This window comes from Equus przewalskii, chromosome 29 (assembly GCF_037783145.1).
Source record: "Equus przewalskii isolate Varuska chromosome 29, EquPr2, whole genome shotgun sequence".
In the NCBI taxonomy this organism is placed as follows: domain Eukaryota; kingdom Metazoa; phylum Chordata; class Mammalia; order Perissodactyla; family Equidae; genus Equus; species Equus przewalskii.
The window spans coordinates 7,438,721-7,460,655 of NC_091859.1; the positions used below are offsets into that span (position 1 = coordinate 7,438,721).

Genomic DNA, 21,935 nt, shown 5'->3' on the forward strand with positions numbered 1-21,935 from the left:
GCTCTTATGCCCAACCCTAGATCAATCAGTTACAAAAATAAAGGAATTACAGGGCCAGCCCTGGTGGCCTAGTGGTTAAGTTCCGCGCCCTCCACTTTGGCGGCCCCGGTTCAGTTCTCCTAGCAAAGAGTTAGGAAGAAGAATGGTTGTTTGTCCAAGCAACCAAGAGTATCTTTCACAAGAGTAATGATCTTCTACAAGACTTCTTATAGAATTGAAAGAGGACTTTTTAAAACGAGGTTCCCCTGTGCTTATAGTATATATAGTTGTCCTAGGAGAGGATTTTAAGTCTCCTGAGGAGACACGGAGGTGTACCAGGAAATCTCTCTGCTTGCAGATAATAGTGAGTAGTGTGGATTTCTACATAGATTTGCTCAGCCACATTATTACTCAGACGCCTAATAATTTAGTGTATACTTAAGTATGTTAATAGGGAGGATGCATAGCATGAATTAATTACCTAGATTATGAGTATCCCAAATTTAAGCAGTTCTTGAGTTAAAATATATCCCTAGAGTGCAAAATGAATAGTGGCTTATTTTGTTCTAAGGTGAGGGATGTGGGAAGAGGCGAGCTCCCGGAGAATGATGATGATCTTACTCAGTAGGCCCCTGTGGCTTTGAAAGGTGACACAATTTGCAGTTTGAAAGCATAGATTCTAGTTAAAAACCAAAAGTAGATGACTGCCATGTCTTTCCATGACCTGATATGCAGAACAGCAAGAGAAATGGGAAAACAAATTCTGCCTTGTGGTACACATTTTCCTTACTAATATTTGCAATTCCAATTTTTAATAGCACAAGCGTATTTAATTGCCTCCCCAGATTGGAATGCAAACCCATTCAGGGTTGAAAATAGGAGCCCAAAAATGACTCAGGCTTTGTTGGCTGCAGCATCCCATAGCTGCAGATGGATTTTAATATGTCTGGGAAATTATCTTTTTTTAAATTTTTTGCCATTGTGCTTGCTCTAGAATGGTATTTAAATTATCAAGCCATTACCTTCTCAAGCATAAGTGTCCTGCCAACACTTGTGATTTCTAGTTATTTGTGCTAAAGTTACAAAAGTTCTACTGAATGTTTTAATCAAGTCTAGCGATTGAAATGTGTATTTTTCTCGTGCTGTAGTTCTGGGATCTTTAAAAGGGCTTGGTCAATAAACCCAAAGCATGTTTTTGAGCAAGAGAACTGCATTGCTATTAACGGTAGGTCTCCTTTCAACATACTAACAATAGGAATCCTTCCAAAAATTTAATAATTTTCTGCCTGATACAGAAGAAAAATGCTGCCCACCCAAATTTATTAATCCATGTTTCTTGTTTGTTTCTCCTAGACTTGAATGTTATCTCTGAGTAGCAATATTACAAAACTTATTTATGCAATATGAAAATATTGTATTTTTCTCTGTGTATATTCATGATTCACCTTTAAATTAACTTAAGGAAATCTCAAAGCTTGCTAATATAAACTTTGGCGTCCTTGCCAGTGGAGACCATTTTACTAACAAAAATAGCTTCTAGTAGCTTGTTAGGCGACTCTCTGTGTGGCCATGGCTAAGATAAATAACCTTGAAGATTTAGAGCAACAAAGACAGTTTTGTTGAATTTCGCCTTAATAGATATTTAGTAGCATGTAACAAAATTCAGTTTTATCTGAAACTAAAGAAAATGTATTCGAAGTTATAATAAAATAGTAACTCACTTTCAACCCTGTAGACAAAGGTGATATTAATTCGGATGTGGAAAAATAGTCAACCTTCATCCTCCTAAAACTGTAGATCAGCATGTTTGATAGCTGGAAGCTTGATTTTGATGATTAGGAGCAAGTATTGAGGTTAAATGATGTGTTTGTCTCATAGCTAAAACTAACTAAACCTATTTATCATCTTGCCAGTGGTTACTGCAATGAGGTCACACGTTTTCCGCAGAACAAACAGAAACTGGGAATCTATCATCATCATCATCCCACTGGAACGTTACCGTTAAGTGTACCAAGAAAGAAAGAAAACCATCTCACTATTAACCTCGCATACTTTTGGAAATTGATGTTTGCATCCATATCCCCTCTGATATACCAGGTTATGGCCCTAGAAGTGAAGATCCCTTGCTGTACATATTGAGTGTCAAAGAGTAGAAGGAAAACTAACTCAAATGTTTTAAGATGCATCATGACATCTGAATCTTTCCCTCTGATGCCTAGCATTCTATTTGCCTAAGGGCAAGACTACTAAAAGGAGAAAAAGCTCTACTTCTTAGATGAAGGAGCAAATTAAGCAGTTAATGCATTTTGTTTTGTTATGAAAATAAACAATCTATCACATTCTCAGAGAAGATCAACTTAAAGTACACCTTTATTTTACGTATCCCTATGGACTGCACATTTAAGAACACTAACGAACAACGATTCTGATTTATTTGGTTTCAAAGTGATTGTGACAATGTTAGAAGGCAGGGTTTTATGTTTTTTTCCTTTTGTTTTTCTAACTTAACATCCTGTCTGATTATCAAACAATCCAAATGAAATGAGAATGCCAACGAGACAAGGCAAGGAGGTGGGAGGCCGCCTGAACAGCATCACTTTTGTAAATTATCTGAGTCCTTCCAAGGACAGAGTGTGTGACTGCTGAACTACCAAGAACACACACAGTGTGATCTCCGGGCGTGCGGGATGTCTTTGGGTAATTTGAGAGGCAAATCATCATTGAGATGCATTTACTACTCTGCCGTGCTTTCAAAGTTAGGCTATTCTGACCCTTACATATGAAAGTTCAAAGAGCAGTTAAGATTTTGCTGTGATGTGTGCCACAGTTCTCTGAGGAATAAAAAGTTAAGTCTAAAAAGTTACTTAGAAGACCCTTATGTAAAAGCTTAAAGAAATGCGATGCCATGAAAAACCACTTGATTTCACGTAGAGGTTACCTCCTGGGAAGAGAGAGCAAATGCAATCAGAGGTGGGCATGTGTGGCCTCAGCAGTACCCATCATTTTTTAGTTCTCCAGCTTGGTGTGGGGTAAATGGACATCGCATTATATTCCTTTTTGCTTGACTTAAATTTTAATAATAATGTTTGAAAGAATTAAAGAAGTCCATGTAGTAACATGTGAAAATTCATAATGAAAGGAACTGAATACAAAATTGTATATGCTGTGAAGGCAGCTCTAAGTATATGTGTATGACAAGGGCAGCAGGGGATAAAGTAAAGAGGTGACGTGTTAAAGTGGTAGAATTACGATGAGACATTTGGACAGAAATTGATGACAGAGGTGATTATCCTTGCAAAATAAGACAAGGATTAAATAGGAAAATTTCTCACTTCCATGGTAATTATACCATTAAAAAAACTCAGCTTTTTCTAAAGGGACTTGATTATATAGATACATACAAAGCAAAGGGCAAATACACCTCAGAAAGATTGAGAAATACTATTCTGGCATTCACAGCCAGAAAGAAAAACATGCCGAGTCTAATTTGCAAAAAGATTTTCCTTTGTTTTAATTTCACTGTTCCTTATTTTTCCATGGCCTTAGATAAAATCAAATACAGCACTGTTTTGATAAAAACTCACTGTAGAAACTCTAATTTATCTACCATTGTTCTGTTGGATTTACTTTATTTTGATTAATTTCAGTCAAGTTCTCTTAGTTGCTTTGAAATTGGAAGGTAATCTAAATGAATATCCTGTCAAGATTGGTTGAAGTAAGTAAGCAGTTAGAGAAAAAGGCTATTTCGTTGAACTTCAAAGAAAAGTTTTTAAAGACTTTGTTCTTGTTCTCTGGCCCTTTATAATGGAGACAGTCATAATCTTATAGAAACCTACTGTCTGAGAAGAAATTTTTATTAGTGTCTTACTTCACAAACACACACACCAAAATGCCTTCGGAAACTGATGCATAAGGTCCCTCCTCGGAGAACCACAAATACCATAATAGTTCCATTTTGATGTAATGCTACTCTAATAAGAAATTCAGATTTATGGAATCAAAATGGCTATAATGGCAGGTATTTTCAAGTCTGCCCTAATACTCAGAAAATGACAGCAACTTCCCATGCTTCATTAACTCTGGGCCAGTTAAAATGAAATGTAAAATAAGATTCTGTTATGTTTTGGTAATCCTGTCTGTCTGCACAAAAACTGTGTCTTGTGCCTTGGATGGTGCTAAGCAGTAAAGATCTTAACTTTCCCAGATTTGGACTTTCTCGTGGAGCTGAGTTCCTTCTTGCAGCTTCTAAATCTCATTTTATTTTTCTCCACTCCACACTCACTCCTCAACCAATGATCAAATCTATTCAAAAGTTGGAATTAAGAACCCTTCCCGGGGAGGGGGGTTGGGAGGAGGGCAAAGGGCAAAAGGGGTGATTAGGCACATGTATGTGGTGATGGATTGTAATTACTCTTTGGGTGGTGAGCATGATGTAATCTACGTAGAAATCGAAATATAATGAAATACACCTGAAATTTATATGTTATAAACCAATGTAACTGCAATTAAAAACTTAATTAATTTTTACAAAAAAACGATGAAAATGTGACATAAAAAAAATTCTTCCATTTATATCTGAGTGTTAGGTTATTTTTCTAAGGAAAAATAGAACATTCTTTTTTTATAGAAAAGTTTCATTTTTTTTCAGTAGACCTGGGTCTCAAGTCATTCTGTTAAAGGGAGGAGGAGTAATTTCATTATATTAAAATATCTGACCGTATTACTAGACCAGAGGAGAAAGACTCATCTGGAGGATCATGTCGTGACTCCCTCTACCTGGAGGCATTCTTCGTACCTAAGTCACTGTGAACTGCTGAGCACGGCAGGGGTCACTCTTGGGACCTGAGCCACCTGAAAGCGTCCCTCAAGTCTAACCCGCCCCTACCGGTCATTGTTCTCTGAGGTCATGAAGGCCATTGAGTGCTCAATAGTCTCATCCAATACACAGGTTTCTCACACATATTCGTACACTTTAGATCCATAGGCTTAAAACCCAGTAAGATACTAAAGTGACAGTCTGGCACAAAAACAAAACTGCTTCTGAGACTTGATTCTCTATGCCAGATCTACTCTTTTTAAAATTCTTTTGATATGTATCGATTCTTAAAGTCAAGAGATTTCTACCTCTCTGTCCCCAGTATTTTCAATCTCTTCTGCTACCTTATGTTTATTTCCTCTCTCTCCCTGCTCAGAAAATAGAGAAAAAGTCCTTAATTCTCTTATAAGTCTAGATCTCATTGTCTAAGACTTAAATGTCTTCTTTATCTTATGCTAGGTTAACTCCAAATTGTCTATATTCCTTTCAAGTTGTAGAAATTACGTTGGACCCATTTTCTTTTACTTTAACTTTTAAGACAGGCAAATAAAACCAGGTCTTTAGAGGAAACCCAGCAGCTTTCCTGTAGTTTTATTGTTGGGTCTAATCATTTTAAATATGTTACTAAGAAATACTTTTAGAACAAAAATTATTAAATGTTAGAACAGAATTTGATGTATATTTGTTATTTACATTGGGAAAGAGAATTAGCATTTATTAAACCCTGTGTCCCAGGTGTTCAGATGTATCATCTCGTAATTCTCACAATTATTACCATGGTTTTCTGTGGTTTTTTTTTTTTTTTTTTGGTGAGAAGATTGTCCCTGAGCTAACATTTGTGCCAATCTTCCTCCATTTTGCATGTGGGATGCAACATGGCTTGATGAGTGGTGTGTAGGTCCATGCCCCAGATCCAAACCCGAGACCCAGGGGCTGCTGAAGCGGACTGTGTGAACTTAACCACCATGCCACCAGGCTGGCTCCTATCATGGTATTATTATTCTTACTTTTCATGTAGAGAAATAAAGGCTCAAAGAAGAAAGAGCCTGAATTTTAAACTCAGGGTTGACTCCAGACCTCTAGTACCTTCTAGTAATATGTAACATTATAATTGATTTTCTGTGATTTTACTGTTTTTCTTATTAAATTTTACATTTATTCAAATTCACACATAAACATTCATTTTAACTTAAAATCAAATTATATTGACATCATGCCAGAATAACTGCTCTATGACGTCAATTAATCCAAGTCTGTTCTGATCGAGAAATGTAAAACCCTTGTGTGTTGCTTTTTAACAATAACAAAATAACCATTATGTTTTAGCCATTTGAGAAACTTATTTTTCATTTCTGTTTATTGATTATGATTCTAATCAATTGTGTTAACAAGACTGTCTCTCCTTATACTTTGCTTTTTTCCAAGGAGGCTATTTTGTTTTATAGCATAGTTGGACTTTTGCCTAGAAAATTACAAAATCACTCAAAATAAACTGTATTTATCCCATCTTTCAGAAGAAAAAGAAACTTCTCCTATCTAACTCCAACCTCATGACTCTTCTGATATTTTTCCAGCCGTAGGTGTTAGCATCTGCTGTTGTAAATCTTTGGTTTTGATGGGTGGGGACAGGGGTGAGGACTAGAGCCAAGATCACTTCTTAGACTAAATATTATATAATTGTGCCACATATCCAACTCCACAGATTACTAGTACTTTATGAAAGAATATATATCTTTAAGCTCATCTGAATCATTTTCACTTTTGTATTTTTGAGATTCTACCTGAGATTCTCACCCATACAACCCTTAAATAAAGTGACTGACACCTTTCTCACAATGGAGGGACATGGAGGTGCCAACTGCTTTCTCTTCCAACCTCCTGACAACTGTTGAAGCTGAAACAGTTCTTCAGCTCTTCTTCTGGAATGTACTGCAACTCTCATACCACTTATCACCTCTCCTCCCCATGTCACAATTTAGATGGCTGCTCAGAGACATCAGAAAAAGTACCAAAGAGCTCCAAACGAGCCCCAACTCCATCGTCTATTCTCCCTCTCAAATCCTCCACATATCAAATAGGCGTAAAGCAGCCCACAGAGGAGGGTGAGTAAATGGAAAAGAGAAAACCAAGGCCTGAGGCAGCACCACGTGCTTCAAGAAGGACCAGGAGTGAAGTTTGGGTCACACAGTTCAAGGAGGGAGCTGACCCAGGTTAACATAAACGTAGGGATGCTCACTGCCCTCTTTGCAATGTCCATAGAATGCATTCCTAAGTCCCGTTCCATTTGTCTCAAATGCATGACAGGACTTCAAAGAGCACTGATTAAAGAAATGATTTAGTGCAATCAATCGCCACCAACATGTCAATGAGCTATCCTTCTGAGGTCAGTGGCAAGCTTTTTCAACGGGAGATAACACTCATTTCTTTGTTGTTTTTTTCTCAAGATCCTTCCTCTGATGATCTGTTTTATGTCAAGTGCTCTGCTATTTTCTCCCTTTCTGTCCATCAATACTTAATTTAAAGTAAACATCTTTTTCAGAGATAATAGTTAGGCTCATTCAAAAGATTTACCTATATCAGTCCATTCAATTCTTTTTTCTATTCTTTCACTTAAAAGCATTAAAAAGAATTTCAAATATAAAATTTTACATTGCTTGAAAGGCATTGTCTAAATGAGTAATGTGTGTATATAGTTTTTCAGAGAATCTTAAGAGGCCACTAGAATAGTAAGATAATTCCATTTCTTCCAGGCAATATCTGGATCTAGTGATTTTATAAGGTTAGAAACATTACAATATTTGCACAGTGACCATGTTCTTGACTTTGATGGTTACAAGCAAGTAGAATATTGAAGAAAAACAGAGCTATCCTTTGCATTAAGTTTCATAGTTTTTAATCCTTAAAGAAAATCCTTTAGCTATTTCACTATTTTACTAAAGCAGAATAAAATGTAAATTCAGCTAATGTCACAATCCTAGTCAAAGCCACCAGAAGAAAACTATAGGCTCCTGACGTTGTTTCCTTGAAAATTATGAGAAGAGACAGCAGAAAATTAATGAATATGACATTGGAATGATTTAAATAGTAAAAGGGCAAAAATTGTGATCCTAGGTAAGTTTAAATCCTATCACCATTGATTGATTTGAAACAAGAATTAACAGATATTAGATTAATAGAAAGAGTTTGATGGTTCGAAGGACTGACCTTGAGACTGAGTCATGTTTCTTTCCTAGCACCTTAAGACAGTTATCTTATTTTTGGTACCTTAAATTTATATATATGAATGAAGATAATATTACATAAATGAAATAATAAACCCAACTATTTTGTAAACTATTCAGTGGAAACATATAAAGTCAAATTTGGTTTTCAATTTAAAAATGATGATTATAATTTAAATGTGCATGTAAATAATTATTGAATAATAAATGTTGACTTCAAAGTAGCTTTTTCAGTCACTTAAAATACTTGGCCAATTTTCGAGGAAAAATAAGCAGCATCCAAGAGCATATTGTTGCTAATGCATAAGTATTATAGAATTGAGAGTGTGTTCAAGCAAAACCTACTATTTGCCAGTAGAAAGAGACTGAAAATCTTGCTGTTAGTATCTTTACTCCACTACTAAAACATTTGCCTGAGGTAGTGTTAGCTGAGCTAATTAATTATTGAAAATACAAAGTACTGTACTGCATATTATGTTTATTTCCGCTACTACAAATTTAATATTATTCTAATGCTGCTTGCATTATATGAATAACATAAACAATTGTTGGCCACTGTGATTTTAAAGGACTGTTACTTATTATCCCCCCAAATTTGATTTATTCATTCTATTATTTATCCATGAATAGCTTGAGCACTACCAAAATGCGTCGCCTTTCAGTTTTCCGAAAACAATCTTTATTTTGGAATCCTGACATTCGATATATCGTTAAGGCGGAACATGTTGAGTATATTGGAAGTTGTACCATACACATAAGATTGCTTGTATTTCATCTTTTAGCTACATAACTTTTAGAGTTTGCTTTTTCAGCCAAGTTTTAAGCATTTTCAAGTTAAGAACTTTAATAGGAATTTCTGGCAAGTAATAACAACAGGCATTTAAAACCCTCCTTCATGTTATCCACCACCCTAAGTACTTTGCATATGGCAAATTTACATATCACAAGTCACTTACAGAGTGCATATCATTATCTCCTCTCTCCACCCACGCCTCATGTTACAGATGGTGAAACTGTGGTTCAGAAAGTTTAAATAACTTCATCAGATTTATCAGGCAATTGTAGTGGCAGAACTTGGAGTCAAGATCCATGATCTTTCCTATATATGATTTTACCCTTTGTTATAATTATTATCAATCACATTTTTGACAAATGATTTTCATCACTTTGGCATAAACAATTAAAAGTTATTTCAGTTAAAAGAATCCTGAGAGCAATATATAATAAGTATGTTCAAAAAACTAAACTCTTCTTAGCAGGAATATGATTAGTGAATATTTGCTCATTTTTCAGTGTGGACACAAAAGAATGCCAGAATATATGGAAAGAGCGTGAAAATTGAACCCCAAAGGCCTAAATCTGACCTCAACTCTAATAGAAAGCGCGTTCAGAAGCCACATTTCAGATCCTCAGTGTTCTAATCTGTAAAATGGAGATTAAGCTATCTACCTTAGCTGCTCCATCATTTGGTTTTTAGGGTCAAATCAGCTGAGATAATGTGAAATGGCCTCACAAAGTGAAAGAACTATATAATTGAGAAATTGGATTAGTAACTAGCACAGGTGCTGGATATAAGAAGGGGAAAGCCATATCAGCATTACTAACACAATTTTAAGAGCATCTTTCAAGAGGCTATCCAACATAAAAACTATTTAGGAAAAAACTAACAGAAAAAATGAGCCTTACTGCTTTTTCCATAGTCTATCTAGAATAAAAAATAAGAAAGACTTGCACAGATTTTCTAAATGATCTGTAAAAGTTAATATATCTCTGAAGTTTTATCAGAATTTGACCTATAGTATTTAAAAAAGTATACCCTTTAGTTTTAACCAGGTGTGTGATGGAGCCGTGCCCTCACCATGTGCAGATAATATTTGAAGAAGGCTTTCTCTGCCTCTAATTACACTTTCATTTATTCAATAAGCACTTGCTTAAGAGTTGGGTGTACCCAACCCAACTGATACTTCTTAGGAGGTAAAGGAAAGGAAAATAACAGTCTCCCTCTTCAGGTGGCCTCCCCACATTGAAGAGACAATCACAAAGCTACTAGGAAACAAGGATCCGTATAGATAATGAGCAGAAGGCATAAGTAAATGTGGATGAGAGACAACGTAAAGGGCTCACGTGTACTATTACTCAGGTAGACATTTGGAGGAAATCTATTGAGTCTTTTAAAAGAAGAAATGTGAGTTTGACAAAGAAACAAGAATAAAGGGAATTCTACATTCTTAGGGGAGATCTGTGAGAATCTACAAAATCAAACAAGATTCATACAGGGCCTTGCGGTCATATGCTCACAGCGGCAGTGCTTAGAAGTACAACCTCTAAACAGAAGAGAGATGAGATTTAAAAGGAAAAAACAAAGAAAAAGCCATGATATATGAGATTGACTGGCATGCGGAAACCCCTTCAAAAGCAAGAACAGAAAATATATCAGGGATCGTGGGAGTTCTAGAAGAATAAAGATGAAAGTTCAAATCTAAAAACTAGGAGACAAAAAGAAGAAACGATGCTACAAATTGGAGATCGGACAGATAAAATTGCCAGGGAGAAAAATACATTGAGAGAAACAGAGAAAACAACAGTTGGAGAGGAAAATTAATAAGTTTGTTCTGTAGCAGCAGGAATCCATTGGAAAATCAAGGGAAAATGTCCTGTGGATAGCTAGATAAGCAAGGGCTTTGTTCTCGCTGCTGTCTACCTGTCACTTGGTATAGTAATGAAATTAATGAGCCTGAATCTTCCCTTTCATGACTGGAAGGACTCAAATATTCTGCTCTTCTTCGCTCATGCATAACAACCACACAGTTCTCCTGTCAGCACAATCAAATCTCTCCAACTTACAGGGAATTCTGAAAATGTGTTGCTTGCTCCTAGAATAATAAACAGAAAGTACAGGAGAAAAAAAAATCCTTCCACAAGCAAGTAGTAGGACAAAGTGCCATTTTTGTTTATTTGTTTATTGGCCTGAAGTTATAAAACAGCACAGGGAAGCAGGGAATGCATCCACCCCTTTAGCTGATATTCTTTGATCATAATTGGATTTAATCATCGTAATATTAAATTACTTAGAAAAGAGACAAGTAGATATTCGAATATTGAATTATCCAAAAGTTACCATCAGGTGCCATAGTCAATTCTTGGTAAAGATTTTTTTCCTAGGGCACCCTTGCCAAAGTCAGAAAACAGATTAAAGACATTGTTAACCAAATTCAAAGCACCATAATAAAACCAAATACTAATTGGATCCAAATCCAAAAGGTGTTTATTTTGAAGACTTCTAATACAAAAGTTAAGAAAAAAGTTTGCTTTCACCAGGGGAAGAAAAACCTGAGACATAACTCTTTTTTAGTTTTGAATTTAGAGATTAGAACTCAAGAGAGACATGCTGCAAGTTTCGTAGGATAAATGAATTTCCCTTTAACCACGAAATTGTGTTGTCCACGGCGTGATTGAAAAGTGTTACCAACTTCCAAAGGCTTCAGAACCGATCTGCCCATGCATCGCCTTCACCTCTGCCAGCTTACCTGGCATCCCTTTATGTTTACCAACGCACTTCTCCCTGGAGCCTGCAGACAGCGAGCTCCTGAGCTGACTGTGGAGCCTTATCTAAATCCTCTGGAAGTTGTGCTGGGGCTTATCTCTGCCTGAAGACCCAACATCATTCTCCATGTCAAATTTCAGACATTCCAATATTGTGAAGATATGGATGGCTTTGCCTTATCGTTGAAAGCAGACTATTTTTACAGACATTTTATAAAATTAATAATTTGATTAATACCTGTGCAGATAAAATGGCCTTCAGTCAACGAACTTTTATCAAGACTAATCTTTGCATTCAGCAAGAAACATCAGTAACCTTAATAAATTATTCAGCAGGGTTGTGAATTTGTTCAGTAGCACAGTACATACTGAAATCAGATCAACAGATGGAGGTTCCAGTAAAAATTTATCAATGTGTAGGTTGTGATTTTGTGTATATCAAAGCAATATAATATATTCTACTGAAGTTTTTTATTACTAGTTTTTTAAGAATTTATAGGTGAAGAGAGACAAGTTTCCCATTTTATTGAGTTCTAAGGTTTTTAAAAATAATTCTAAACAAGCATTCATTTGACAAGTAGAATAAGATTGCTGTGACTACAAACTAGAAACAGAATCTAGCAAAAGACCCCATTTAATTTGTCATTTAACAAGCTGTCTGGTATTGTTCACAATTTGCTTCATGGATATTAATTAAAACTGCCCAACTGGCCTGTAAACTATTTAAGTAAATTATTTCAAAGCTGTTCACCATTCCTCCAATGTGCTTAGCATTAATGTGTTAAATAGATGCTCAAATGGATGAGTTAATGAATGGATGAGTGAGGAGGGGAGGGAGTCAGGAAAAGAAATGGAGTCCCCAAAATGCCATTTTCACTCTGTAGCCAGCAAAGCTTCGGAGCTCACCTTCTCCATAAAGCCCTCATTGAACTCTAGGATTCTTTATCTTTCCTTTGTCTAACCTGCAACCTACAGAGCACACCTACTACGCTGAATGTTGTGTTAGTTCTGTGTTGGCTCCTCTCTCTGTTTTTTCCTGGGAGTTAGTCTTCTTGAGCTAGAGAAAGGGACCCATCATCTCTGTGTTCCCCCACCACCTCCCGCACAGAATAAGCACACAGCAGATTGCCAAGAAGAAATAAATGAAAAGTTAAATGACCAAATGAAGGAATACGTTTTCCCTAGTTCATTATTCTTGGTGAATTTTACCCTGATGCTCTTGGAAAGAGTTTTTAATTTGGAGCCCAGTGGTCTTCTAGAATTAGCAAACTGTAGTTTCCACAGGGATACCACATACTCCCAACTGTGTGGAAATTTAAACAAACATACAACACATACACACGCTGCACACACATATTCATATTTTCCCATCAAGAGCCCATATCTTTTGACATTTTTTAAAAGGGGCATTTAATTCAAAGGAGGCTTCAAACTAGCATTCTTAAGAATGAGGAAAAGGTACGTTTGTTTAATACTCAGGAGCCAAGAATGAATAGTCTTTGAAGCTATTTCTGTCTGTAATGAGAAATTCTTCATTCTGACCTTTGACTGGTTGATTTAATCTTAAACCATATTCTGTATGACTTTGTACACTGTTTCAAATTTCACAGTTCATATTCTGTCTCCAGAAGTGGTTAATGAGTATACTAATCCACATATTTCCAGAAGTTTTTTTTTTTTCCATTTGCATTCTGTAATTTAGAAAAAGCTTTAAAATGCAAGGCTTATTTTGCATTTTGCCAGTTTTTGAAAAATAATTATCTTTGTGTGTTTTTAAAAATTTTTCATCAACAATCTAAACGTAAAGCTTTCAAATACAGGTCATTTTTCCTACTGGTTAATAGCAAAATTAATATTTTCATATTATATTCTGCATCTTGCATCAATGTATGATAATCTAGAAAGATGATGGGTTGTTTTTGGTAAAACTAGAAGTTGACAAAAAGTAAATATAAGAGTGTAGAAGTATGTAAAGTATTCATAAAATGAATTAAACAGACATTAGTGCAGTGGTGAGGTACTCATATGACAAAAGAGAGAGATGTCAAAGGTGGAAAATGCTTGAAGTTATCACGTGAATTTTTGTAGCAGCCATAACAACGGTATTACCTGTGTCATCTTGAGCTCTTGATGAAGCTGAAATATCTAGGACTGATGTAAATGTACAAGCTTATATTTCTCAGAGAGGAAAATACAGCTCGTCTTGTGAAAGAGATATGGACTTAAGGCTGTCTCTTAATGTGATTAATGGGGATGGAACTGATAGATAATGCAGAGCTGACCTTGAAAGTGTAATCAAGGAGGAAATACAAAAACCAGTGAGTTTTGCCCTAGCTTAAACCTAGAACCCAACGAGTAAATCCACCAGAAGGTTGCCAGCCTGGGAGATTGCAGTAGCTGACAGTGAATGGGAATGAGGCAGGAGCGAATCCAAGCTAAGGAAATGGAATTGAGTAGCAGACCTCAGGAAAATTCACGGAGCTGGTGGTGTACCTCAGAGACTGTCCATCTGCTTTGACTTGAGCTCAAGAACTATGGCTATGAGGGTTTCTTTCAAGACACCTATCATTTACTGAGCACTGTTACGCTGATAGTACTGAGTCAGACATTTTAGAGAATGCAAAAAAAAAAGAAAAATCTATTTAGAAATGAGAGCTCAGAATCAGGAGAGCTAGAGCAGGCATCCCTAGGCCGTAGGGTACTCATGTAAATTAGAAAAGGCACTTCTCCCAACTGCTCATTGTGGAGGTCTCAGGCCCAGTGCATGTCTCATGAGGACACTTCTGATTTGGGAGCATAAATTTGACATATGTGGATACGTGGCAGCTATCACTAATCCTAAAATGTTCCTTTTTATAAGTGTACCCTCTACAATACCCTTGGTTCTTTGTGAAGCTTTCATCTTTGATTTCACGACATGTAAAGGAAAAGGATATTTCTTGCTCTATTAAAGAAAAGGATATTTAGCATGTCTACTTTTTGAAAAAGTGTATGTCAGGACCCCTTAAGTGATTTTTTTTTTTTTTGAGGAAGAGTAGCCCTGAGCTAACAGCCACTGCCAATCCTCCTCCTTACTTTTGCTGAGGAAGACTGGCCCTGAGCTAACATCCATGCCCATCTTCCTCTACTTTATATGTGGGACTCCTACCACAGCATGGCTTGAGAAGCAGTGCATAGGTCCACACCTGGAATTCGAATCGGCGAACCCCAGGCTGCAGAAGCAGAATGTGCAACCTTAACCACTGTGCCACAGGGCAGGACCCACCTTAAGTAATTTTTTTTTTAATTTATTTAGTGCCAAAACTCCCTGGAGGGAAAATGGTGCTTTCCGGTCTGAGAGTTACATTTTATTATAGAAGGAATATTTATTTGTTGATTTCATCAATAAATATACCCCTGGAGCACTAAATTTTTACACAAGAGCATATTGAGCCACGCAGGTTCCATTTGAAAGTGTACCATATTATGTTCTGAGCACCGAGTTTGATAAATATAAGAAATTTACTTCTTTTAAAAAAGTAAATAAGACCTAGGTTTTATCACTTGCAAAGTAAATAGTAAGCTTCGTGATTACACAAGCCGTATTTAGCACTGCATTCCAGTCCTAAGGAAAATGCCTGGTACATAGTACATGTTCAGTAAATGCATGTTTGATTAAATAATTGCTTTTTTAAACTGCTCAATTTGTGTCTCTTTCCCATGAAAGAAAGGCCTCTATTGATAAGCGGAAATATTTGCCTGTGGTTTTTTCCTCCAACAGAATATTTGCTAATGCGAATTTATTTCTAAATGGTTCCAAATTATTTTTATTGTGTTTTCATTAAATATCAGTGCTTCATGTCATGGGTAATCTACCAAGAGCTGAGTTTGGGAGTGGTAAGAAGTGAATTTCATGTGTAGGAAGGGGGTATGTTAAACCATCTTTTGTACGTTTGTACAGATTTGTCTTTTTATTTTAAATATTACATTTTTTTTACTAACCTAACATAAATCACCCAATGTATCCTACCACATGGTCAGTATTTCCCACATGGTAGGAGCTTGAAAATTTAGCAAATGTATGTAATGTTTTTATTTAAAAATCTGTCAACATTAAGTGAGACTTGTGTTGAGCCTGGAAAAATAAATGTCATTTAAGTGACTGAAGAGAAAGAAGAATAGGATTTCAAAAAAGAAGGAATATACTTGAGCAAAATATGGGCATAGAACTGAGCAAAGAACAATGAGTTACTCAGTCTGACGAGACAGGAATGGGCATAGGGCCCAGTGAGAAAGAAAGATGGATATGTAGTGAGGATCAATGACAAAGGAAGTTGAAAGATATGCACAAAATAATTGAAAATTATGTATTAGAAAGTTTTGTCTGATAACAATGAATGGGTAAAATGGAGAGGAGAGATAACCAATGGGAAGGGAGATCACATGGAGGTAATGTCAGGCTTACACCTTACAAATGGAAATAGATGCAAAAGAAGTATAAAAAACATCAAAGACGAAATGGCCCAACTTGCCAATCAGTGAGATTTGGGAATAAAAATTTCCACATGGTTCCAATGTCCAAGAGGCAGGAAAGGATAGAACACTGACAGAAACCATATAACTTGTTTGAAGAACTGATTTGAGAAGACTAAGGATTCGTAGGAAACCTTCTGTAGGCAGTTGGGAATCCAGTCCCAGCAAATAGAAGGGAAGACAGAATGGAGTAACTGACCTAAAAGCTTAAGGCCTGAGAAAGGATGTGCTCAAGAATGAGTGACGTGAAGATGAGCAAGGAGCTAAGAACCTTGAATAACAACTCTACTTAAGACTTGGGAATGGGAAAGGAAAGCGAAAAAAAAAAAACCATAAGAGGCATAGAAGGAGATACTGGTAAGGGCAATAGAAACAAAAGCAGAAGAAAATTTCGAGAATGAATATATGATCAAGATTTACTCATACCACAAACAATGTTGTTTGGGTTTAGCCAAAAGAAAACCATTGGTTGTCTTTGAGAGAGTCTTGGGCACAATGTTAGTGTCATGAGAATGGTTGCAGAAGGGGTAGATAAAAGGGGTGGGTAAGAAGGAAAGATGGTAGAAAATATAGAAATACCCCACACTAGTATCCCAATTGTATAGTTGTCTCTATGCAACATGTATTACAAATCTCTTGAGATCTGCTTTGTATCTCTTAAGTTTCCTATTGCTGCTGTAATGAATTACTACAAATTTACTAGCATAAAACCACACAAATTTAATATTTTCTAATTCTGGAGGTCAAAAGTCCAAAATGGGTTTCACTGAGCTAAAGTCGAAATGCCAGCAGGGCTGATGCCTTTTTTCCCCAACTTTATTGAGGTATAATGAACTGTGTAAATTTAAGGCATATGATGTGATGATTTGATTTATGTGTATATTGTGAAATGATTATGATGATAAGGTTACTTAACACATCCATCACCTCACATAATTACCTGTGTGTGTGTGTTGAGAACATTTCAGATTTACACTCTTAGCAAATTTCAAGTCTACAATACAGTATTGTTAACTACGGTCACTACGCGGTACTTTAGATCCCCTAATCTTGTTCATCTTATAACTGGAAGTTTGTACCCTTTGACCAAGATCTCCCCATTTTCCCCATCCCCCTAGTCCTTGGTAACCACCATTCTACTCTTTGTTTCTACGAATTCTACTTTGTTTCTATGAGTTCTACTTTTTTAGGTTCCACTTTTAAGTGAGATCATATAGTATTTATCTCTATGACTTCTCTGACATTTCATTTAGTATAATGCTCTTGAGGGTCCCCACATTGTCACAAATGGCAGGATTTTTTTTTTTTTTGGCTGAATAATATTCCATTGTATAAATACACTACATTTTCTTTATCCATTCACCTGTTGATGGACACTTAGATTGTTTCCATATCTTGGCTATTGGGAATAATGCTGCAAAGAACATGGGGGTGCAAATAACTCTTTAAGATAGTGATTCTGTTTCCTTCAGATATTTACCCAGAATGGGATTGCTAGATCATATGGTAGTTCCATTTTTAGAGGAGGAACTTCCATACTCTTTTCCATAATGGCTGTACAAACTAATTTTTTCTTTCTTTTCTCCTTCCTTTCTTCCTTTCTTTCTCTCTGTCTCTCTTGCTTTCAAGGTTAGCCCTGAGCTAACATTCATGCCAATCTTCTTCTATTTTGTGTGTGGGATGCCTCCACAGCATGGCTGATGAGTGGAGTAGGTCCCCCCCCAGGATCCAAATCTGTGAAACATGGCGGCAGTAGCAGAGCACGTGGAATTTTAACCAGTCGGCAACAGGGCCAGCCCCAGAAATATTCTCTTTTGAAGCTGTAAGAGAGAATCCATTTCTCTGCCTTTTCCAGCTCCTAGAGGCTACCTACATTTCTTGGATTACGGTCCCTTCCTCCATCTTCAAAATCAGTAGCACCGAATCTTTAGCTATGATTCGGAAACTCCTCTTTCACTTATAAGGTCCCTGGTGATTACATTGGGTCCATCTGGAAAAGCCAGGATAATCTCCCCATCTAGAGATCCTTAATCACATTTGCAAAGTTCCTTTTGCCACTTAAGGTAACATAATCACAGGTTCCAGGGAACAGAATGTGGACATCTTTGAGGGGTCATTATTCTGCTTACCACAAAGTCTAAGTTAAAACATAAGAAGCAGTTTCGAATGGACTTTGACTTAATTCTTATGCATCATTACACTTGGGTTAAATAAAATGTGAGCTTAATTCATTAGAAAATGAAAATATTATTTTTCATAGAGAGCTTTTAGACTAGTCTATTATTTTCTGCTGAAAGGACTTGTTAAGTGTCAAAAGTCTTGTTATAAAATTCCATTTAATGATAATTGGGTAACAATAACAATAAGCTAATAGCTTTCTGCTAGTAGCAATATTTTGATGAGGCTATTTTTGATGGATTAAAGAAATCACTTTTGGCAGTATCTTGTGCTGTTATTTATTTGCTTCACTGGTGTTTTTAAACATAAAATGTTGTATTAAAGAGGCTTCAAAGCTTGATAAGCATCGTTTCCTTTGTAGACACTTATAATGTGCACATTTTAAACCTAATAACGTAAAGACACTGGAATTTCTCAAACTATTCAATCTATGGTTTTTCCTCTGCATATAGTTTTCCCTCTATAAAATTGAAGGGATAATGAACAAAACTGCTGTGAAGATTAAATGAGATAATTTAGGTAAAACTGCAGCACAGTTGCTGGCCTATAATAAGTAAGTCTCCAATAGATTTTTAGCCTAATTCCATGAGATTTGCTCACTAATATTGAAACATATTTCTATAAATACTACAAATAGATAATACCGTGGATGTTTTTTCTTATTAAACTTACCAAATTTTAAATTTGGTTGCTGTATACAATAAATTTTTTAACGTGAGCATTCAATTCAAGTAACTCCATTTAATTAAAAATGGCAGTTTATATTATAATTAACTATTCAGTCAAGTTTTCATATGGTTACACAAAATGATAACATTAAGGGTGTTTTTTTTTTCTGTATCTAAAATATTCCAGTAAATTGTGGGAAAATTTTGTTAATTTCATATATTCAATACAGCATACTCAAAGTTAAAATAAAGCTATTCAGAAGATCAACTGAAAGCAAATCTAGAAGACAGCAGAGCTTTAAGAAATAAAAGTCACAAAATAAGGTTTTTAGCAGTTGTAATTTACCTTCAAGTTGCACTATTTCAAATTTCTTCCTGTAATTCTATGTTCTTATCTCTTTAACTCCTTTTAATTAAATAATGTTCCAGTGCTTTCACTGTCTATTTTCTTTTTGTCAAGTTGTCAACTGATTTCTGTCTTATCCTGTGTAATTTAAGAGACTTTTCTGTAGCTCTCTGAGAGACTTTCACACGAGTCCAACTAGAAGAATGATTCACAAGGTTCACAGTGAAGGTTCATTATTAATACTGTCTTGCCAGCAATGAACATGTAGGCTCCGTCCGTCGTGCATGGCAGGGTTTTAACCAGATCAAAAGAGGTAGAAGCTTTTAAATGAGGTATTGTGAATGACATCACTGGTTACTTTAATTTACTTTTTAAAAAACATATGATTGTTTAACGAGACTAGAGAACTATAAGAAAACATGTCTTTGGGTGTGTGCTTATCCATAACCTTCATAGAAATATTTCTTTGGCTGACAAGACAATTTCAGAAGTTGTGATTTTAAATGTCGTTAGATTAACATCTAGTAGTCAATTATAAGCTAGAATAATATGCATGGTAAGTATTCTACACTGAAGCCAAATGCAAGGAGAGCAAACATGGAGAATTTTCTCAGTTTTGAAGAGAGGTTAATTTTTAAGTGTTTCTGCTTCATCAAAGTACTCCTAGCTTGTGTTCAGCAATCACTGGTACTAATGATGTTTATGGAGCGAGAAGAAAACAGCACTTTTTCTTACCATTTTAGTACCCAATGTCTTTGATTGCAACAGGCAAGTCAAATTGCTTCTTCTGATTAATCTCAATAGTTAAATAATTCCTTTCCAGGCAAAGGGAAACCCTAAATGTTTCCACAAGCCCCTGTGTTTTCTATGTACATGTGTAGGGGGTGCCAAATAAGAAAATAGATTAGCTGTTAGTAGATGGACAACTGTAATAGAAAAATGTTTGTTTGAGTATACTTATATGTGCTTTATTATTTTAAACAGAGCCTGTAATTCTGAAGCCTCTCCTCTTATCTAGCAATCATCTCTTTCTCCTCCCAATTGCCCTAGCATATCCACTGATCTCCTCTCAGTGTATTCATCTCATTCTTTGTATATTTATTGGTGTGTATGTTTATGTTCCCACATACACTCTGAGCTCTCTGCATTACCCACAATCCTTAGCCCTATGCCTTGAATATAAAGCAATAGCTAAAATTGAGTTCTTGCTCTGCTCTGGATGCCATCCTAAACTTTTCAGATACCCTTTAATCTTCAAAGGCGATGAACTAGGTACCACTATCATGTTCACTTTGTAGAGAAGGAAACACACTCAGAACAGTTATGCAATCTAGCCAGAGTCCCACAGCCTGAAAGTGGCCAAGCCGGAATCCAAGCCAGGTTTTAGAGCCACTGAATATCTCACCACTGCCCTGCCTCCTGAGACCCTGAGTGGGCGAATGACCCTATGACTGACTTTGACATTATATTTGTCACTATGATATTATATTTGTCACTAGATATTATATTTCACTACCACTATGATATTATATTTTTCTGTTCATTTGATTAATTTGATTAATTTCTGTTCATTTGATTATGCCCAGAACATATTAATAGAACCCCTAGCATTTGATTTGATTAGATGAGTAATAGCAGCTAATATTTATTAACTTTTTAACATTTGCCGGGCACTGCATCTTATTTCAATCTTCAAAAGACTAGGAGGTACCTACCAATTTACCTGCTCTTTGGAGATGAGGACCCTGAGGACCCTAAGGCAGACAGAGCTTAGATAACTTGCCCAAGGTTGCACCACTAGTGAATGGCGGAGCCAGGGTTTAAACTCAAAGGTCCAACTCCAGAGCTGGGCTCTGAATGAACAAGCAATGGACTAATGGAAATCTAGCTTGGAGGGGCAGGGAAAGCTGTAGCGAGGAGATGACATTTGACGTATCTGGAAGGACAAAGTGGAGAAGATAGAAACAACACTGTAGGCAGAGGAAACATGGATAACGGAAGGCCAAACGGTGTTCCCAGAGCACCACAGGCCCTCAATAAATACAGATAAGCGAGTGAGTGTCTTTATTGAGTTGGGTGGATTGAAAGCTTTTGCATCTAGAAGTGTTTTATTACTAATGTTCTGTGCACCTTTTTTTTCTTTCAGTGCCACCGTGGGCCTTAATTGCCATAGCCATAGTCGCAGTCCTTTTAGTCCTGACCTGCTGCTTTTGTATCTGTAAGAAATGCTTGTTCAAAAAGAAAAACAAGAAGAAGGGAAAGGAAAAGGGAGGGAAGAATGCCATTAACATGAAAGATGTGAAAGACTTAGGGAAGACCATGAAAGATCAGGTAATGTATTCATTCCATATTCCTTCTTAGAATATTTTATTGAAAATTAAAATATAATGATTTTATGCCAGATAAGTATAGAAACAAACAACTTCTGGACACATGTCGTTATTGTAGAGATGATTTGAAATCCTTTCAGTCATTACTCGATGTCCCAAAGTGCAGTGGAAACATTTGGTAGGACTTTCCAGTCTCCCAAGCATAGAAACCAGAAAAAGGCATCCATGACCATCAGGGCCATCTTGATAGGGCCAGCATGTTGGAAGGATACATGAATATTTTCATTACATCTCTTTAGCCACTCTTAATTGTGTTTAGAGTTAGAGAAATTGAATAAAAAG

At 36.2% G+C, this 21,935-nt stretch overlaps 1 protein-coding gene across 10 annotated transcripts in view; it reads left to right on the forward strand.

The window, feature by feature from the left end:
* Positions 1 to 21,935, forward strand: part of SYT1 (synaptotagmin 1) — a 518,535-nt gene that overhangs the window by 352,105 nt on the left and 144,495 nt on the right. For all 10 annotated transcript variants that reach the window (XM_070600576.1, XM_070600580.1, XM_070600574.1 and 7 more), the window contains one exon: positions 21,410 to 21,594. In XM_070600576.1, coding sequence (XP_070456677.1) covers positions 21,410 to 21,594 — 185 coding nt within the window. The remainder of the gene's footprint in view (positions 1 to 21,409; positions 21,595 to 21,935) is intronic.